A 21,793-nucleotide genomic window follows, 5' to 3' on the forward strand; every position below is an offset into this window, starting at 1 on the left:
GTAATACAAACCTATCTGCATTCAAGAAAGGTGACACACCAGCAAAAATCTTCAATCAGAGATTATTAGAGATATTAAATGGTTTTAATGATCACATCCATATTTATACCGATGCATCCAGATCTGCAAATGGAGTAGGAGCGGCTTTCACAACAGATAACTATAACAGTTCCTACCAGCTCCCTCCCCAAACCTCCATATTCTCAGCTGAACTCTTTGCTATCCTCCAGTCATTAAAGTTTGTTAACACACATGACATCAAATTCTCAATAATCATTAGCGATTCCCTAAGTGCATTAACTGCCTTGAGGCGGGTATACCCCAAACATCCTATCCTCCTCTTAATTAAGGCGGAACTCTTGATATGCCAACAAAATCAAAGATTAGTTCAGTTCCTCTGGGTACCATCACATTGCGAGATAAGTGGAAATGATAAAGCTGACACATTAGCAAAAAATGCGAGTGAGAATCCCTTAACAAACATCATAACTACTTGCGTTCATACTGATCTAAAGCAATATTTTAAAAACAAGATCATGACAAAATGGCAAACAAACTGGAACGAATCAAACTCTACATTAAGAACAATCAAACAAAGTATATCACCGTCGAAACATCCTACAAAGAGAAGAGACCAAGTGCTCATGTCCAGATTGCGACTTGGTCATACGAAGATCACCCACGACTTTTTATTAAAGAAGGAAGCCCCTCCGATGTGTTATGTGTGTGATAGTGAACTAACAGTGCAACATATAATAATAGACTGTCCCCTCTACGTTATAGAACGGCAACATCAACAGTTACCAACTACAATTAAAGATTGTTAAAGTGAAAGTAATTCATGTAAGACTCTTAATTTTTTACGTACTATAGGACTCATTAACCAAATTTAATATACCTAAATTTTGTAATTTGATGTAAATACAGTTCATTGCTAATAACCCTTGTGGTTGAAGCAAATTGTAAATAAAAAAAAAAAAAAATATATGTAATTTTAATTATATTTATTTATTATTTACAATGTTTATATTGAACGTACAACTGAATCCTACGCTTTTTTCTTCAAATATGCTGTTAACTTAAAATAATCGCCTATATTGACATTTTTTTCAATTTTTAATACTGACTTGAGCATGGAATAGCGGGACCACAAAGTATTTGGTTTGCAGATTTTGGATAGACTAATAAAATAAGCCAAAAACACTTCTTCTTTTAAGCTATTTACACTTTTTTCTTTACACCAACTCATAAAAATATTGTATTCTTTCTTGTACCTGTTTGCTGATTTTTCCGGTAACAAATTAAGATAATTGACAACGTCGAGGATAGATGGAGGTAGTTCTTCGTCACTTGATGCCATCTAAATCATTTTTTAATTCGTAAGTAAAGATAAGTTTTAAAGTGTGTGATGTGCTTCTTGACAATAATTGCTTTGTTTTACATCGTTGCTATGCCTTTAAAATATTAAAACCAGGGCCCGGATTACGAACACTCGATACGAATCGTATCCGCCATGTTTTCCCATAAGGCGCTACGGTAAAACATGGCGGATACGATGCGTATCGAGTGTACGTAATCCGGGCCCTGTACATAACAGGTATTTAGGCACCGCATTGAATTTAATTCGGTGTTATTAGATCGTCGTCATGCTAACCAATTATATAGAAAGTTTGGTTTTGACAACCTTGTCAAAGATTTAATTTGTGTATGTGTTTTTATATTAATTCAATTAATTGATTAAGATTTGGTCATTTTTAAATGCTCGTAGAAAAAGATTGTTCCTAACTCTTACAGAAAGTCTCTTCCGCACTCGACTGCTTGCCGAACACCGCTTCGCTTCGTTCGGCAAACTGCAATCGCGTGCGGAAAAGTATGACTTTCTGCACTTGTTAGGAAAATAACTCTTATAATTTGTAGTCAAATCTTTAAAAGTGTTTTTCTACGAGCGTGCAAAAATGTCTACTTTTCCCCACGCGTTTTAGTTTGGAAAGTTTTACTTTTCCGCATTACTTTTCGCACTGAATTTAGATATTTTAATTTGGCCTTAAAATATTTATAATACATGCAATAAAATAATATTTAGATATTATTTACTAATTTATTTCAAATGCATCTTATTGTGTTCATGTTTTAATGGAATTAACGCGACAATTCGATGAAATAAAATTATTTTGACATAATATTCGAAAGTCAAATCAGTAGACAATAACAGTGGTTTTGAATCGTTGTCATGGAAACCAAAATCGTCGTCATGCTAACAAATTATATTGAAAGTTTGGTTTTAACAACCTTCTCAAACAACTAATTTGTGTATGTATTTTCTTTAAGCAACTCAGTTGAGTTTAGAAATAAAAGACAGACTTATAAGATAAATTAAATCACGAGTGGTATTTTATTAGACTATTTCACGAACAAAGTGATAGGTCAAAAATTAGGTCAATAATTCACAATTAGTCATAATCATGAAATATTTATTATAACTAAATAATTTGTTATAATTATTTTTTACCTATAACAATAAATAGTTGAAGGCCCAGTCTTTTAGAATGAATGCTAGTCTTTCGTTGTTATTTTCTGCATCTAATTTGTAGTTGCGATCCACACAGAACATCATAAATTGTCTCCATATATAAGATTTAGATTTTCTTGTGTTACTCGGTATATTTTCTTCAATGTTTTGGTTTATAACTTCGTTTGAAGTACCACCGAAACGACTCATTTTGACGTATACAGCTACAATAATTTTTTTGGCAAACGTCAAACTTTGCTTTGCGATCGGTATCCATGGTTACGTCGTTGAAAACACGAAGCTGATAGACCAATCAGAATTGAAAGACAGTTGGTGTTTTCGCGATAACACAAGCTGTCTTTGGTTTGTGATTGGTCAGATTATGTGAAAATTTTAAGATGAGTGAAATAGTCATATTAATTCAATATAGGTTTTGGTCATTTTTTAAACGTCGTAGAAAAAATATTGTTCCTAACTTTTGCGGAAAAGTATGACTTTCCGCACTTGTTAGGAAAATAATTATTAAGGACAGTTTTACAAAAGTTTCGTCAATTGCAACTATAGTAATCAATCGTTAACATTCTCTTTTAAATTATGTCGTACTTTAAAAATTTATTGGTCAATTGTTAATGAAGACGATTATTGGTTATAGGCCTGGATCCCGCGTACCAAAAAAAAGTTTAATAATAGCACGCTGAAAATTTATTAATAGCTTAACGGTTACTAGTCGGACAAACTTTGATGTATGGTAATACTGGAACAGGGGAAGATTTAATTGTGGAACAGGTTACAGGTTTCGAACGTCAGACTACGAAAACTTCCCATGTATTTTGTCAGACAAAATTTTCAATTGATTTACCTCTCTTTCATTAAAATCTCATGCAAAAATCAGACTGCTATTTACCACCAACATAAATCCTGTCATTTGACATGTTCTACTTGTCGGGCTTATTAAAATGGCCAACATATTTCCATATTTCTCGGACAAACATTTTTCCATATATTATAATATAAAGTTTCCTATTGAATAAACTTAAAAGCAACCTGCTAGTTTTCACAATCATAACCTTGTCAGGATGACACGTTTCACAATTAAAATCAGGTTCCACAATTAAAACTTACCCTGTTCCTGTGTTCGAATACATCAAAGTTTGTCCGACTTGACACCGTTAAGCTGTCAACAAATTTTCAGCTTGCTATTAATAAACTTTTTTGGTATGCGTGATCCAGGCCTATTATCTGAGCTTCCTAATTAACTTTATTTTTACCCTCCCTTCTCCCTTTAACTTCTCCCTTATTTAATTATGGAACTTTGTAATACTGACCAATACGTTCAAATTGAACTAAATCCCAAGCTTTTTGCGACTAGCTGGTACAGAATCATCCCACATAGCTTGGTAGAAGTTGCCAGCGATGGGGTTACCCAATTTATATTTTTTCGCAAAGTTTTCGATGTTGAAGTTTCCGCGATTTCCGTCGGTAGGGCTGTGTTTGGGCTCGTCAAATTTCAGTTTTTCAGGTTGTTTGTATAGTAGAAACACGTATCTGTGAAGTCCCGAGCCTTTGAGTGGTGCTGATCCAACATAGTCGCTTATGGTTTCGCCTTGAAATATTTTGGATCCAGGGATGTTGACTACCTAAAAGAGGAAATTTATATTAACTGAAAACAAATACTCAACAGGTTATTGGATTATTGTGCCAGTGCCCTAAACTTATAGTCTATTTGGAAAAATTATATTATTATAGATGAAGAAGAGCACAATTCGTTACACCATCTGCTTATGAATTGGTATTCAATAGGTATTCAATAGGATGATACATGTTTCGGTATCTCCACCTCATTAGCCATCCGAGTAGAATACAAATTCACAAGCAGAAGGGAATCGATGTGTCTTGGAACTTCAAAGTTTCAGTGAGGAAACTGATGGCTGTGTAATAGGGCTTTTCATTCACAGTCATTTGTTTCGAGCTTCTGTCATGTGTTACATAATATTAATATATCTACGTCATACGTCATTGGTATATACCAATGATACAAACCAAAGACGTATGACGGAGATATATTAATATCATGTGACACATAACAGAAGCTCGAAACAAATGACAATCGATGAAAAGCCCTATAGGCCGTCTCGAAACGAAACGAGTCGATTCCTATATCTTTTGTGCTGCATACAATGTTGCGTGCATTTAGGCTTCGGCAAGTGCGTTGCCCACGCTATGATGTTGAACCAAATAAATGGTACGAAGTATAAAGTAAATGGTAGAAGAGCAATAATTATCCATAAAAAATAAAAATTAATTTTTGCATTAATAGACATTATGCCCTAATAACTCGTATATCCACCATTGACCAATTATTACTTGAATTCTACGTGGTATACTCTCTATTAAATTATATCAAGAGATTTTTAAGCAATTTCTTCCTATAACCGTGGTCGTGGTAACAGTTCTCGAAGTTGCTGAAGAGTCTGCGAATAGTGAGAAGATCTGGAGAGGGGAGAGTAATGCCAAATGAGAAATTCCATGCAAATTTCTACTTTCTTCGACAACTGCAGATCTATGTAGTTGAGCAGCATCGCCGAGAAAAAAACTGGTCCCCACCCAATGGTTGCATAAAAATAAACAATAATAGGCTTAATAATGTCCCGTATTTAGATCTCATCATTCATAGTGTCCTGGCAAAGGAACATATCTGTTCTTCCACCGAAACAGATTCCAGCCCAAACCATAACACCACCACCTCCAAATGGATGAACCATCTGACACTGTTTTTAATTTCTTGGTACCCTTGGTATTGTCTATAAACGGCCCTCTGAAAATCGGCTAAGTCTTGACTCGTCTGTGAACAATGGCGAATACGATTCATCTCTCCAATTTAAATGCCCAATCTAAACTTTAACGTCGATATCGTAAGATCAATGGTACACGTCTCAAAGGAAGCCTAGATATCCAACCAAATGTTTTTAAACGTCTTTCAATAGTTCAAATGGGAACAACGGTACTAGTGACATTTAGAAGATGCTTGAAGACGTGTTCGTGCAGTAAAAAAGGTTTCCTTCGTACAGTTTAGTGTAACATATAGTCATTTAACAAGTTCGATTTGTATGGCGCTATTTTGAAGCATCCCCTAGCTCTGTTAGCTTCACTTTGATTTAATTTACGGCGAGGCATATTAAAATACTACTAACATAATAAATATATTAACTAAGTGTTAATTGTTGATGTAGATAAGTGACACGGTTTATACAGTGGGGCACAATTTTATTGTATTATTATTTCTTTCATTTTTACCACTAACTTATGCCTCGGAGTCGGAGTTTAGTCCACAATCAAAATGATGTATTATAAGCAGGTACAAGCGCTACGATAGGTGACGAATACATAATATATTGGGTAGCCCCGGATAGCCGAACACATGTATGTAATGTTACGAATAATAATTAATCTCAGAGGGTTTAGGGTGTTTTACAATAAAAATCACGAATAAAGGATCGAACGGTGTATTTAGTGTTTATCATACAAAAGATCATCGCACACTGAATAAGAACAGACGCTAATAATATTGTCTGTGTGTCCTACTGACAACTGCATAACATTAAAATACAAACAAAACACTGGCACCACACAAATTAGGGCACTAGGGCGACTAAAAACCATGTAGGTACTGCTTTCTCGGAACGCCGTGTGTCAGTTGGTGGCACTCTCCAATTTTCATCATCCCTTACAAAGGCGCCGCACAAGAGCCTAGTTTGTTACAGTCTCCCCCGGCCTCGAGCCCGTTAGAAGAGGGACCGGCAGAAGACACGGTTTTCTTCTCGAGCGTCCTAGTCTTCGTCTTAGCACCACAGGCGTTGGAGCTTCCTTCACGCTTATCGGAGGTAATCGTTCCGATACCACGGCAGGTTCATTCGGATCAACTTCCACGACGTTCACTTGCTGACAATACGATCGCCAGTTTATGGTGGACATACAAAATGTTCACTTCGCGGCTTGTATCATGTCATCCATACGCGGTAACGGATACGAGTCACTAGTCGTTACGGCGTTTAAACGTTGATGGTCCACGCAAAGCCTCGTACCGACATCTTTTTTCGTACCGCAAAGTCTATCTAACTCGGTTCCAAGCACTTCTCTTTTGGCAGGCGACACCCGGTAAAGTGGTAGTGAATTTGGTGCGCTATTTCTTGTATTAGCATAGCAAGCAGGCTCTCCCCAATTATGAAGGTATTCTTCCATCTTCTTTCGTTGGGTCGAGCTCGTTCATCATCTAGAGCTATATCTACGGAACAGAAATCTATCGAGGATGCTTCCGTATGGCTACACTCTGGGCAGTTAGCCCTAATAAATCCCGGTTTGCCACAACCGTAACAAGTTAACGGAGTGTTTAGGCTATTGCGCGGCGAATTCGAAGTAATTGCTCTGACGGTAGCATTAACCGTACGCGAATTTCTTGCGAAGTCGTAAATCGATGGGTGCATTGTCGATCACGTAATTTTCGACACTTATCCTCAGGGTGACCATGAACACCACAATAGCTACATCGCGGTCGTTTTTCGTGCAATTCTCGATTGTGGGTGGCTTTGTTCTCATTAGAACAAGGTTTCTCAAATATATCTTCAACTTTCCGTGCTTCTGTGAACAGCTGAGTAAAAGTTGAAACGGAATCTCTGGAAATCTTTTCTCGAATCCCCTTGTTTAATAATCCATACACCATATCTAGCTGGATTGATTCTGTAAGGCTGCCTGGTTCTAATTGCGCGAGAACAGCCCTACAGCGGCAAACAAAGATGTCCACTGTCGTTTTTCCGTCTTGCTCCTCGGCAAATACACGCAATATGCCGATGTGTTCGGACCGAACGTAATTCTCAGTAAACGAACAAGTTCCTCCCATGTCCCATGTCGAAATAGTATATTTACCGCCTTGATACCATTTTGCCGCGAAATCATCGAAAAGCATCGTGATTCCCCGTAAAGCATTTTCGTCAGACACTAATGCACAATCTATATATCTTTCTACGGCGCTAATAAAGGCATTTACGTCGATGTCCTTGTGTCCATTAAAGCGGAATGGCATTTCGACAAGTTGCCACTTTGGAATGACGGCGAAGCGGGAGCACTTTGTATCGACAATCTTGACAAAAGCTCTTGAAATTGTTAGTTGGTCAACACCATGTTTTGAGACATGTCTCTAATGTTTATATTCACAGATCTATTTGAAATACCAGAGTCCGACTCGGAATGATTTATCGCACTCAAATGGTCAAGGTTTTGCGTGGAACGCAAGTTGTACAAATGATTTGTCATGCAAAAATTGGAAAGTACTTGCTAGTAAGTAGCTGTATCCACGCTTGATTAAAAAATACCTCCAGCACCTTTCTGCACCCCACCCTGTACGATCCTTGGAACCTTGGAACAACTAGCACTAAATCAATTTCGTGTTCGACAAAACAGAAGGTTTTAACACGTTAAAGTCCAGTTAGTAATACCGAAACAGTTAATTGTCTAATAAATAATAAAAAAAAAATTGAAAAAAGCGTCCGAATACTTGAAGCACTTTGAACAATTTGTCCATTAATTATATACCGAATCGAATTATGTCCGCATACTATAATTACCGACTCACTTTGTTACTTGTTAGAAAAACAATAGGGTTAATAGGTCCACTAAATATTAATTATTATACCGAAGCGAATTATGTCCGAATATGAAAAATGTAATTAGCAAAGCACTTTATTGTTTTTAACTTTGAGTTAGCGATCTTCTTTTTGAACACCGTTGCGAAAAGGGTCCAAACTGTAACATTTAATAATTATTAATGCTGAAGCACACTTTTCTAAGGCGATTTTTCGTTAAAACTACCAAAACACAGCCAAGCTCGATTTATCCCATAATTTTCAAGTAAACGCCAGGGTTATAAGGTACAAGCGCCACGATGGGTGACGAATTATTAAATAATATATTGGGTAGCCGAACATATACATGTAATGTTACGAATAATATAATTAATCTCAGAGGGTTTAGGGTGTTTTACAATAAAAATCACGAATAAAGGATCGAACGGTGTATTTCGCACACTGAATAAGAACAGACGCTAATAATATTGTCTGTGTGTCCTACTGGCACCTGCAAAACATTAAAATACAAACAAAACACTGGAACCATACAAATTAGGGCACTAGGGCGACTAAAAACGCCGCACAAGGGGCCGGTTTGTTAGAGTATTTTAATTTTGCTGGGTAATACCTAATTAGTAGTTTAAATGCATCAATTGAATTGATGCGTTGTATGCTAGAAGCCCTATATTGAAGTCTACTGTATCAACAGTCATCATTTTGGCGCAAAATAAAAAACATTTCGAACTTAATGAAAAAAAATATTTTTTTTCGTCTAAAAATATGTTTTATGAAAACTATAGTAGATGTAAGAATTATTATTAAGGCAAGAGAGTATATAGTAAAAAGGAGTGTAATTGTAGTAGGTATATGTACTATTATAATTATAGTATGTTGTTTTGAAGCTATTTTTGTGACATCAATGCAATTTAGTATTTTGGTGGAAATAAACCACAATGCTACTTTAAAATTAAGTTTATTGGACGTTTCGCTTTCCACTTCGGAAATCGTTCTCAAAATGCAAAACATTAATAAATTAAACAAATTTTGTTTTTTGCTGACTGGCAAAAAATTCTTCTAGTACATAGTTTAATTTTATCTAACTCATTCAGAATGACAATTCAGACATACAATTGTACATTTTAAAATACATAGATAACTTTAAAATGGTATTGCCAATATATTTTGAGTTGCGTTCCTGGGACGACTTTTGGAAGATAGTTCATTCGATCACAAGAAATTAACATTAACTTAAGAATATCCGTCAGAAAAATCATAGCATATGATTTGTCTTTAAAAAGACAACCACGTGTAATGATTACAGTAAAATGCTCATGTTAGTGATCCCATAGAAAAAACCAGGAAAAAAAATCTCATGTATAAAATGATGTATGCTCAATATGTTAGTAGAGGATCGGATATAAGGACAATCGGCACAGCTAAAAATTATTGAATCTGTAATTCAGTATATTAACCATTATAAAAAACAAGGGGCGACCGATCTAATTTGGTTCTGACTATAATTAACTAATAATTGAAACATTACTTTTTTTTATAAATTAAAAAAAATTTCGGCACGGGAAAATGTTATTTCTTTCTTTATTTAGGTACTTACGTCTTTCAGTTTTTGGATCATTCTAAACAAACAAAACAGGTCTTTTATAATCTAAGTTGGTCGTTTTCGAGTTATAAACAAATTAAAATGAAAAAAGAACGAAAGATGACGATTTTAAAGGCCCAAAAACACAAGTAAAAAATTATTTTTTATCAAGTACCTAAATTTAAGTTAAAACTTTCTTCTATCAGGTTCCGATAAGAATTCTTGCTATGTTTTATTCTAAAATATATTTTATTAATTGTTAATGAGGAAGGTTTCTTATGAGAAGACAGTCATTAACAAATAAAAAAAAATGTTTTAAAATTAAATAAGTCCAAAATACTTATCAAGAACTGATAGATTCGAACGTTACTTGATGGAAGTTCATTTTATCTAACAATAACAGAACATAATCAGTCCATACACTTTCTAGATGTAACAATTACCAGACTGCACAACAAACATGAGTTCTCCGTATTTCATAAACCTACCCATACCAACACAACTATACACAATTCATCATCCCATCCTACATAACATAAATTAGCAGCCTACCATAGCATGATACATAAACTGACAGAAATTCCCATGTCAAAAAATAACTTCGAGATAGAACTGAACATCATTAAGCAAATAGCAATAAACAATGGCTACAACGAACAAACAATTAACAAAATTTTAAACCAGAAACTCCATAAGAAAGCCCTCAAATTAGTATATCCACCATCACAGAAAAAACCTAGTACCTCCTGATCTATCACATATACAGGCAAGATATCAACAAAAATAGCCAAATAGATAAAAAAGAAAGGAATAACACCAGCTTTCAGAACTAGCAACAATTTGGCAAATGCATTAAGAACAATAAGAGCCGAAAGAGAAAGCAATTACAGAATTTTGTTTACAAACTGACATGTAGCGACTGTCCAAAAACTTACATCGGTCAAACTGGCAGAACCTTTGACAAACGGATAACAGAACACAAGAGGGCTTTCAACAATAGAAAAACAGACACATCTACATACGCACTTCACCTTCAGATAATAATCATTCTTTTAATGAACAGTTTCAAATTCTTCATATTCAAAATAAAGGCCTTAAGCTATCTTTATTAGAATCTATTAGACAAGGCGAAAACGGCGGGTCCGTTGGGAAAAATATTCCCATGAGATTTTTTTGCATAATCACATTCGTGAGACATCCCAGAATAAGGTTCAAGAAGTCGCCCACGTGAATAGTGGTTTAATTTTTTTAATAATTATTTTTAAACAAATTGCAAAAATCAATATTTTTGGCTCGGACATTTAGGTTTTTTGGACCATTCTGGACAAAAAAGCTCTCATAATTTTTCTCTAAAGTTGATCTTTTTCGAGTTATAAGCAATTTAAAATTTGAAAAACGCGAAAATGACCCTTTTTAAGACTTAGGGCCGGTATTTCAACAGCTACTTAAGCTTTTGCTTAGCTAAGCCTATGTTAAAAGTTAAGGAGAAGCTTAAGCCGGGTGCCGTATTTCCATCATTTCCTTAACTAAACTGATGCCCAACTGTAAAGTTAATTGGTTTGGTACCTCTGAATACGTCAAAATGCCAGAACTAACTGTTCTGAGGTAAAAACCACTACTGTTGACATTTAATTTTAACTTGTCATCTGTACCAATGTCATTTACTTCACTTAATTTTGTGTACATGGTAATACATGTGTTGTTAGTTTATTGTCTATATTTTCTCTGGTTATATTTTTATTGTTATTTTGCATAAGCAATAGATCCGTCTTTGTAATTTTGTTTATTAGATATATTTCTTAAAATGTCAAATTGGAATGTAAGTTTACTATTGTAAAATAAATATACCAAGCATTGTAGAAATAAATAATTTTCAGGTGCCATCCAAAATAAGTAAGAATTTTAATACTCGTTAATAATCCAATGATAACGTTATTACGTAAAAGATGGTTTTCAAAATAACTCTATAATTATTAATCTATAAAAATAACCTCAAAAAACAGAAAACAAATTTTAAGCAAACGCTTAAACCAACTCTCGCACGAGCTTAAAATTATTTGGTTTAAGCCTACGCTTAAGCCTCAAATTGAAGTGGAAATACAGGCACCTAAGCTTAAGCTCAGGCTTAAAGTAAGCTTTGACTTAAGTGCGGTTGGAAATAGCTACTTAAGCTTTTGCTTAGCTGAGCCTGTGTCAAAAGTTAAGGAGAAGATTAAGCTGGGTGCCGTATTTCCATCATTCTCTTAACTAAACTGATGCTCAGCTGTAAAGTTAATTGGTTTGGTACCTCTGAATACGTCAAAGTGCCAGAGCTAACTGTTCTGAGTCCTGAGGTAGAAACCACTACTGTTGACATTTAATTTTATCTTGTCATCTGTATCAATGTTATTTTTACTTCACTTAATTTTGTGTACATGGTAGGTACATGTGTTTTTAGTTTATTGTCTATATTTTCTCTGGTTATATTTTTATTGTTATTTTGCATAAGCAATAGATCCGTCTTTGTAATTTTGTTTATTGGATATATTCCTTAAAATGTCAAATTGGAATGTAAGTTTATTTTTGTAAAATAAATATATACCTACCAAGCATTGTAGAAATAAACCAAAAGTAGTAAGAATTTTAATAATCGTTATTACGATTAGTAAATTAATAGATTATTATTTAATAATCCAATAAAAACGTTATTACTTAAAAGTTGGTTTTCAAAACAACTCTATAATTAATAATATATAGAAATAACCTCAAAAAACAGAAAACAAATTTTAAGCAAAGGCTTAAACCAACTCCCGCGCGAGCTTAAAATTATTTGGTTTAAGCCTAGGCTTAAGCCTCAAATTGAAGTGGAAATACAGGCATTCCAAGCCTAAGCAAAGGCTTAAAGTAAGCTTTGGCTTAAGTGAGGTTGGAAATACCGGCCCTTAATAGCTCGGTTAAAAATTATTATTATGACAGTTAGAAAGTTACTAAATCAAAATTTAAAGCCGCTACATGATCCTGAAGAAATCTGTGTTATAAATTTATTACTAAGCTGTTATTTTTAATTAATAACCAATGGGCGGTTAGATCGTATTGACGCGGCTGTAAATGTGAGTGCAAGTAAGATGCACAATTGGACTGCCGGAATGGCATCTCTCTCGCACTCAACATTTACGGCCGCCTAACACGTGCATGGCGCTCATTATTATTACTTAAAAATAACAGCTTAGTAAATTAAACTTTGATTTAGTCACTTTCTGAGTTTCATAATAATAACTTTTAACCGAGTTATTAAGCCTTGAAAATCGCCATTTTTCGTTTTTTTTTCAATTTTAAATCGCTTATAACTCGAAAACGATCAACTTTAGAGAAAAATTATAAGAGACGTTTTTTTATCCAGAATGGTCCAAAAATCCACAAAAAATTGTCTGGGCCAAAAATACTGATTTTTGCAATTTGATTAAAAAAAATTGTTTAAAAAAAATTTGGACCACTTTTTACGTGGGCGACTTCTTGAACCATATTCTGGGATGTCTTACGAATCTGATTATGCAAAAAATCTCATGGGAATATTTTTCCCAACGAACCCGCCGTTTTCGCCTTATCTATATGGAAATTAATAAATTGAAAAATACAGATATAATTCTGAATGACCAACTTGAGACAAAGAGCAACCTATTCAGTTAGAGACTTTAAGATGCAAACACATAGTAAAATAAATCACTTGAGAAAGACACTCTGTCGAATCAGCTGTAGTAACATAGTTTTATAATAAATTTTGTGAAAGTTAGTACGTTCTTTAACGGTAAAATATTGCAAAACCTCTAAATTTTAAAGAACCGTTTGGATTGACATGAAATTTGGCATACACATAGCTAACAAGTCAAAGAAAAAAAGTGATACTGTGCCGATATGTGCTTTTGCCCAGGGGGTAGTTTTCACCCCCTCTTGAGGGCGAAAAAATATTCGTCCAAAGTAAGTCCGGAAATAGATAAACTGACGAATTTTAAGTAACTTTTGTTCTATAGATTTTTTTCACCAAGTCAATACTTTTCGAGTTATTTGCCAGTGAATATGTTCATTTTTTCAACAAAATAACCACGCTTTTAGACGGTTTTTCGCAAATAACTCAAATAGTAAGTATTTTGTCAAAAAACATTCATAGCAAAAGATAGTCTGTGAAAATTTAAAAAAATGGTGTATATATCGCGTCTCTATATTTACTATAAGCAGAGTTATAGCTAATTAAAAATTGGTTCATATTCGTCAAATTCCAAATGGAATACTTTAACGTGACATAACTAAAAATGAAGCACATTTCGGGGAAAACTCATTACAACTTAATAAAAGCGTTTAAAAAAATCTTCATTTTTGTTTTATAAAAAAATTTATAGCCTCAAAAGTAAACAAGTTACGCTCAAAATAAAGTTAGTCCCCTTTTTTTTTGGTAAAAAAATCGGGAAAATCACCCCCTAATTAGTATCTCAAATGAACTTAATCGTTACGACTTTACACGTTTCTTGACTCTTGTATGTATTGTTTATATGATATGTAAGCTTCATCGGTTCAAAGTCCTTATTTTTGAAAGGGCTGTAGTTAAAAGGGGTTGAACGAGTCACTGATCACGAATGTATGCAAATTTAGAAACACCAAATCTTATTCAATTTTTGTCTAACAGAAAAACAAAACAATACATGATATTCAGAAAAGCAATGCTGACTTTTTTTGTTTTTCAAAATTTTTGGTATCTCTAACAATTTTTAAGTTAATTTGAAAAAAGCATATTTTTCACAATTAAAATTTTTAAAAATTTTACTTTAAAACCAAATTTTTTCAAAAATAAGCACTTTAAATCGATGAAGCTTACAGATCATATAAACACAATACATATAAGTAAAATAATTTGTGGATCGGTAACGATTAATTTCATTTAAGTAGCTAATTAGGGTGTCTTCCCGATTTTTTTTGCCAAAACAAAAGGGACTAACTTTATTTTGAGCGTAACTTGCTTAAATTTAATGCTAGAAACTTTTTATAAAAACAGAAATAAAGCTTTTATTAAATAATTTAAAAAAGGTGTAATGGGTTTTCCCCAAAAAGTGCTTAATTTTTTGGATATCTCACTTCGAAATATTCTATTTCAAATTTGGTGAATATGAATCTATTTTTCATTGGCTATAACTCTGGTACTACGAGGTCCAGAGTCCTAACGCGTACACCGTTTTTTTACTATTATACATGCTATATTTTTGCTAAAAACTTTTTTTTCGATAACTTACTTACTTTTTAAGTTATTTGCGAAAAACCGTCTAAAAATGTAGTTATTTTGTTAAAAAATGAACATATTCACTCGCAAATAACTCGAAAAGTGTTGACTTGGCGAAAAAGCTCTATAGAACAAAAGTTACTTAAAATTAGTCAGTTTATCCATTTCCGGATTTATTTTGGACATATATTTTTTCACCCTAAAGAGGGGGTGAAACTCACCCCCAGGACAAAAGCACACATCGGCACAATATCACTTTTTTCTTTGACATGTAAGCTATGCGTGTGCCAAATTTCATGTCAATCCAAGCGGTTCTTTAAAATTTAGAGCAAAAACCGTGAAAGAATGGACTAAGTGTCGAAAACAAAAGTTTACAGTGTTTTATTCTTATCAAGAACTGATAGAATAATGTTTGAACTTGAATTTAGGTACTTCGTAATTTTAAAAATGATATTTTTTACTTATATTTTTGAGCCTTGAAAATCGTCATCTTTCGTTGTTTTCTGAGTTTTACATTATTTATAACTCAAAAAAGATCAATTTAAGAGAAAAATACCAAAAAGAAATGTGTTTAATTTATTACTATTTTGTATTTTGAGAACGATTTCCGAAGTGGAAATAGAAACGTCAAATAAACTTGATTTTAAAATAAAATTATGACTTATTCCCACCAAAAATACTAAATTGAATTATGGTATGGTTATGGTTGCTAACAATGATTCTTATTAATATTTTAAGGTAATGAACCTCTGTGGAAACTTTACAGTATAAAAGTGAAAGATGAGAAATAACATACTTAAAGCAATTTTGGTACTTACTAGCCAATGAATATATTCTCTATATATTGGATTATATCTGCTGGGTGCGTCTGGATCAGTAAAAATTAATGTATAAAAACAATTATTATCTCCTTCGTACGTTACTTTAGGTTGTTCAATTACTTGAGTCGGTGTAAGTTCGTTTCCCAGCTCAACTTTATTATCTGCCTTGTAAGTGACATGTAATAGTTTATCTGGAACGGCTGATACGACATCGGGGTATACTTTATTGATCTTAAATGCCTAAAACAATTTTTTTTTAAATTTCAGAAAAGGAAAAAATGTTCAAATTGAGTTTTGTAGAAAACGGTATATCCTACCGACTTAAAACGTGAGTACCTACCTTTTAATACTAGAATACCTCAATATAATAATCCAGTCAGGCCCGGACTGGGCCGCCGGCCCACCGGCCCACGGGCCGGTGCGCCTTTTGCCTTGGTTAGTATCTATCCGTTAAAAAAATTAAACGCTGAAAAAAAATTTTTTTGAACCTTTACACAAAAATGATGCAGCTATCATTCGCCTAAAAAATGTTTTTACTTGCTTCTGATTTCGCCGTTTGGCACCGAAGGCGCACCAGAAACCTACATAATAAAGCCAGTGGGTACAACAAAATACCAGATATCAGATAATCAAATAGCTTAGATACGATACGCGGCGCCCTCGAAGACCATTTTTACTATTCGGGCGCCTTTCGTAGGTTCAATATCCTCTGTTTCTATTGTAATAAATAGTTTAGATGCGACGCGCGGCGCCCTCGAAAACTATGTTTGTGATTCGGGCGCCTTTCGTGGGTATCAATTTCCGCTGTTCCTATTATAAAAATAGCTTAGATGCAACGAGTGGAGCCCTCGAAGACCATTTTTACGATTGGTGCACCTTTCGTGGGTGTCAATTTCCACTGTTTATCAAATAACGGATATTTATACCTATGGAAGGCGCCCAAATCGAAAAATGATCTCCGAGGGCGCTGCGCGTCGCATCTAAGCTATTTGATTATCTGATACCTGATACAAAGAGTGTTATATTCCACAATTGGACTAAAATATACAGGTTTGGTTTTCAGTGCTCCAAAACCACATTATACATGCAGGATTGTTGTGTCCCAAACTCCTAAATAATAAAGCCAGTGGGTACAATAAAATACAACTTGTATCAGGTATCAGATAATCAAATAGCTTAGATGCGACGCGCAGCGCCTTCAAAGACTATTTTTATGATTCGGGCGCCTTTCGTGGGTATCAATTTCCGCTGTTTCTATTATAAACAATAGCTTAGATGCAACGAGCGGCGCCCTCGAAGACCATTTTTACGACTGGAGCACCTTTCATGGGTATCAATTTCCGCTGTTTATCAAATAATGGATATTTATACGCGAAAGCACTACGCGTCGCATCTAAGCTATTTGGTTATCTGATACCTGATCTCTCGATCAACTCCTTCAAATCCTCGCATATCGGACCAATCAAGCCAAGAGTACCCACAAAAGCTTCCTGATTTGAAAATCTTTTTAGATCGATTCATCTTTCCGTTTCTTCCTTTTGCTCCTTAGTTCAAAACTCACATACTTGTGTAAGCTGAGCGATTGTTCTTCCAAACCAGTCCAGCTTATGGCACTGTTTAGAAGTAATGTTGAAACCTGCGAGAGGTCCAGAAAGGATTCACTATTACTCCTTACGAACGTAGGTCATTTAGCACGGTAAGCCCCATAGCGTGGATCCATTCTGATAGGTATTCCCCTCTCGAAGCGGGACGTTTGGTGAAACATAACAATTGTACGCCAGGCGGTCTACAACTTATGCCTTAACATACCTATTAACATTCTTAACAGAGTGTCTGGTGATTCCAATACCTCCGTTCACTACGTATACCGTCACGTCACATCCCCTATCTTTAACGATTCTCTGTCGAAAGACCAAATGTCATACCTTTCCTTCGTGCGAATGCCTCTTCAACGTCGTGAGCGGCCCTCGCCCTTCCCACATTTATTTAAAGGAACTGCGTATTAGATGGTTCTTATCTTCCTAACTTACTTACCCATACGCTGTCTGATTCCTGGCCCTAGATGTTTTCACCCATCCTTTTCTCATCGCTTGTGGCAGGATGTTGTTTCTTGAGGCCCCGCTTTTCCAGGATCAGTTTTTTACACTCCGGGCACTGTGACCGGATTCTCTAAAAGTGAAGGAAAAAGTCGTCTCACTACTGCACTCTCGTGACTGGTGCCCCCTCCTTATCACATATGTAGTAGGAGTCCTCCCTGTTTTCTCTCTTGTAGTCCGTTTTACTATGCCTGAAATGCAGGCATCTAAAGCACACCTGGACACGCAGTCTCTCCCGTATCTTGCATGAGTTCCAGCCAATAGGTATATGTTCTCTTTCCAGTGCCTTCTTGGCTGCGATACGTATCAGTCCAACCGTGACGTTTGTGTTCTCTATTTTCCCTTATACAAATGAGTTTGACGTCGTCAGGCTTCCTGCTGCCGGTATACCTCCGAACTTGTCTCAGGATTTCTACCTTGGGACTTCTCCGTCTATATCAAATAGGTACACCTGGACCTGATAGCCCCGGACAACCTCTACTGCGTTTCTCTCCGTCCCGTGCGGGCCACGAAAGTCTTCTTCAGGCGCTCGTTCTGTTCTTTCTCTGTCACTTCGAGGATGAGGTCCCCTCTTATGCCTTCTTTAGTGCTTTTAACGCTAATCCCCTTCTTAAATTAATTACTTAAATTAATTAAATTAAATACTTATCCATATAGTTTCCACGAGTAGGGGCGAATTATACTGTCTGGCGAGGCAGTGCGCCCTTGCCAACGCTTAGGCTTGAGTTACAAAGGAGTTTCACCAGTTCTCCGAGGGCTCGTTTGCGACCATCTGACGTTAGGCCATTCACCACTTAGGCACGGATCGCCTGACATCGTGTGTGGTTGCGGATTTTTTATCGAGGTTTACTCTTATGCTATATGGAATTTAGTAAAAAATTTGAAAAAATTCAAAAGGTGACTTCTATTGAACACAAATCATCATGATTTTTGTTAAATGTTTTTGAATCAATAGATTCTTTTGTAGTAGCAAGTGAAAATTACTCACACTTTTCGAAAATTGTTTTGAAGTCTTCAGAGAGTATCAAAGACGGATACTGGGAAACTGAAGCTATATTGTTGTGGAATCTTAATATAATTTACTATTCCCAATAAAAATAGTAAATTATTTTATGGATTTAAATTAAAATTAGAAATATTGATTGACTTTACACGCGTTAGGATTTCAAAAAAGTTTGATGTCAAAGCTTAAGAGGGAGGTCTGGCGCCATTGTTTAGATATTAGGTTGGCGCCTTTTTTAGAATTTGGGCTGGCGCCTTTTTTATAATTTGGGTTGGCGCCTTTTTTATGAGCCAGTCCGGCCCTGAATCTAGTATCAAAAATGCTTAAGAGTTAAAGGGCAAAAAGTTAAAATAACCGTTTCCCCACCCAAAACGGACGCCTCTGACTCTGACCAGTACTATAAATTCGCAATTGATGGAATCGATTTATCTCTGGATGATAAATATGCGTATAATGGTAACGTTCTGGAGGTATTTAAAAAATATAATTACAAGGCATTAAAGAGCTCAGCTTCCTTAGGAAGCATTTTCGGACTATGTAAATTGGTCTTAAAATAATTATCTTTGGTCTTCCTTTGTGAGGAGAGTTTCAGGACACCCTGTATATTAACCTTAATTTTTAATTGAAATTTTATTTTTTACACCTTGTATATTTTTTAACTAGAGAGAATCTTATTATTTAGAAACTTAATTTTCAATTTTTGACAGCATAATTTTATAGTTTGTTTTTAATTTTTTTAAACGTCATTTTATAAAAGTCAATAAAGGCTTCTTCTAATAACTGACGGTTTTTCAATCATTACTCGTTTTGTTAAGATGAGAAATAAACTCAAGAAACAGATTCACACCCACAGTCGAGGAAATGAAGCATTTTGGCTCGCAATTTTTTCGTCCAGCATGGATTTACTTGAAATTTTCACAGAAAGTAGGCAATAGTCCAAGGATCATTTTTATCATGCCACTGTACGCTAAAACTTTTGGGGTGGTTACCACTCTATCTCGGGTGTGGGAATTTTTTATTACATTTTAACCATGTAAATCGATGTAAAAAGTAATTCTAAGAAAAAAATGTTTTTTACATTTTCTTCGTAAAACTAATATTTTTCGAGTTATTCGCGCTTGAAAGTAACAGTTTTTCGTCGAAAAAATCGACTTTTTAGAGGGTTTTTTGAGAATACTTCGAAAAATACGCATTTAATCAAAAAAGCTACAGATAACAAAATTGTATCTTTTAGTAACACAAACTAAATTCTTTTTCTATAATATCTTTGAGAACAATAAAAACCGAGATACGGCATGTTAAAGATTAGCTTTTCTCGTCAAATGCATAATTTGAAATATTCAAAGTCAAATAACGGGAAAATCTTTGCATTTTTCGAGAAAAACTTAATTTTATTTTCAAGTATATAATTAAACCTTTCAAAAAATAATAATAAGAAATTTCTAGCATGAAAATAAAGCGACTTGTGATCAAAAAAAGATCGGTACCTGCTTTTCTCTACGAAAAAATCAGTGAAAATAACCCTCTAACTACCCTGTTAATTAAAAATTGGTCTTCACCTTTCTCTAGTTCCTTGTATATTTGTATTGTCAATATACCCAAGAAGTTTGAGGCATTTGAAAGGCCTAATTTTAGAAAAATTGGAGTTTAAAGGAAAATTGAATTTTTGCAATTTCTTATTTTTCACCTTTTACTTCAAAATATTTCCGAAAATACAGGAGATACGAAAAAAATGATACATTACTAAATTGTAGCTTTTTAATAATTAAAATTATATTGTGCATAGATTTTCATTACAGTGAATAGTTAGCGAAATATAGCTGTTTAAAACCTTTATTTGCGAGCAAACACACCCTTATTGGAGCCCTTTAAACCCACCCGAATTAAAAACTAAGAGGTCTAACGGAACTTAATTTACACAGCCTTATAGCTCTTCAAAAATCCTACAAAATCGATTTTGAAAAAACTTTTTATCTCCAAGAATGAAGGAATTATGTTTATAAAACAATTTTTTTTCGAAATATTCGAATAGTCCGCTTATGAAACATTTTCAATGCATGTATTTTATATCACTTAAAACTTTTTAGACTTTTTAAAAAATATTTTATTTTGAAAATACAAGAAATAAAGTTACATGAATGAAATCTAAATTATTACGAACAAATATTAAACACCGGCAAATGGTTTTATATGATTTACAAAATGCTGAGGTAGTGAGAAAGCCTGGACGTAGTAGTTCTCGCTGACATTGGCATTGAAACTGGATGCGTCGATTCAGATGGCTGACACCTGATATATCCTGATGGGAAATAAGTAGGTACTTCATTATTAAGGTTAGTTGGTAAAAACGGATATAACAGCTCCCCTTGTTAGAAGGAAGTTGACGCGTGGCAGCAACTTCCAGAGTGTCTGTTTATTGGTATTCAGTGTGATTTGCTCTTCTTCGTCTATGGAGTCGCTTAGGTGGATACTGGGTCTTTGTCTTGGAAAGATTTTGTCTGAGAAGTGATTGCAGCAACTGAATGGTATTTCAACTGGATGACTTTAGTACGTAACATTGTCGTAAGCGTCGATCAATTTCTGGGAGTGTACTCTTGTACTACCGATAAGGGCATCGCACGTGGGTTGTAGTTTGAGCACGTGGTTAGTTTTGATGATTTCTGACTTGACTTCTCTGAATTAGCATTTGATTGTATTGGGCAGTGGGTCAGAAACTGCTACGAGTCAAAAATTCAAGCTGATCTTCTGAACGGTGTAGTCTTTGGCAAATATTACGGAAGTCTGGCATGTTCTAGGAAGGCGTTCTTGTCGCTTCAGAAGTTGGGCTTCGCATATGGCGTCGCTGTCGATTGGATAACAGATCTTGGTTCTGGCTCGAAGTGTTTTGCATGACTCAAGGCTATC

The 21,793-nt window shown here is 34.7% G+C and overlaps 1 protein-coding gene across 2 annotated transcripts in view; it reads right to left on the reverse strand.

Annotated features, from left to right (window-relative positions):
• Nucleotides 1-997: 997 nt before the first annotated feature.
• Nucleotides 998-21,793, reverse strand: part of LOC126890810 (protein D3-like) — a 201,488-nt gene continuing 180,692 nt past the window's right edge. The window contains exons 2-4 of one of the 2 annotated variants that reach the window (XM_050660000.1): nt 15,788-16,030; nt 3,835-4,146; nt 998-1,360 (exon numbers count right to left, since the gene is read on the reverse strand). In XM_050660000.1, coding sequence (XP_050515957.1) covers nt 3,853-4,146; nt 15,788-16,030 — 537 coding nt within the window. In that variant the 3' untranslated portion in view covers nt 998-1,360; nt 3,835-3,852. Of the gene's footprint in view, nt 1,361-3,834; nt 4,147-15,787; nt 16,031-21,793 lie in introns of those variants that run through there. The other variant, XM_050659999.1, reaches the window with a different exon arrangement.

The sequence above is a fragment of the Diabrotica virgifera genome, chromosome 8, assembly GCF_917563875.1.
Source record: "Diabrotica virgifera virgifera chromosome 8, PGI_DIABVI_V3a".
Taxonomy (NCBI): Eukaryota; Metazoa; Arthropoda; class Insecta; order Coleoptera; family Chrysomelidae; genus Diabrotica; species Diabrotica virgifera.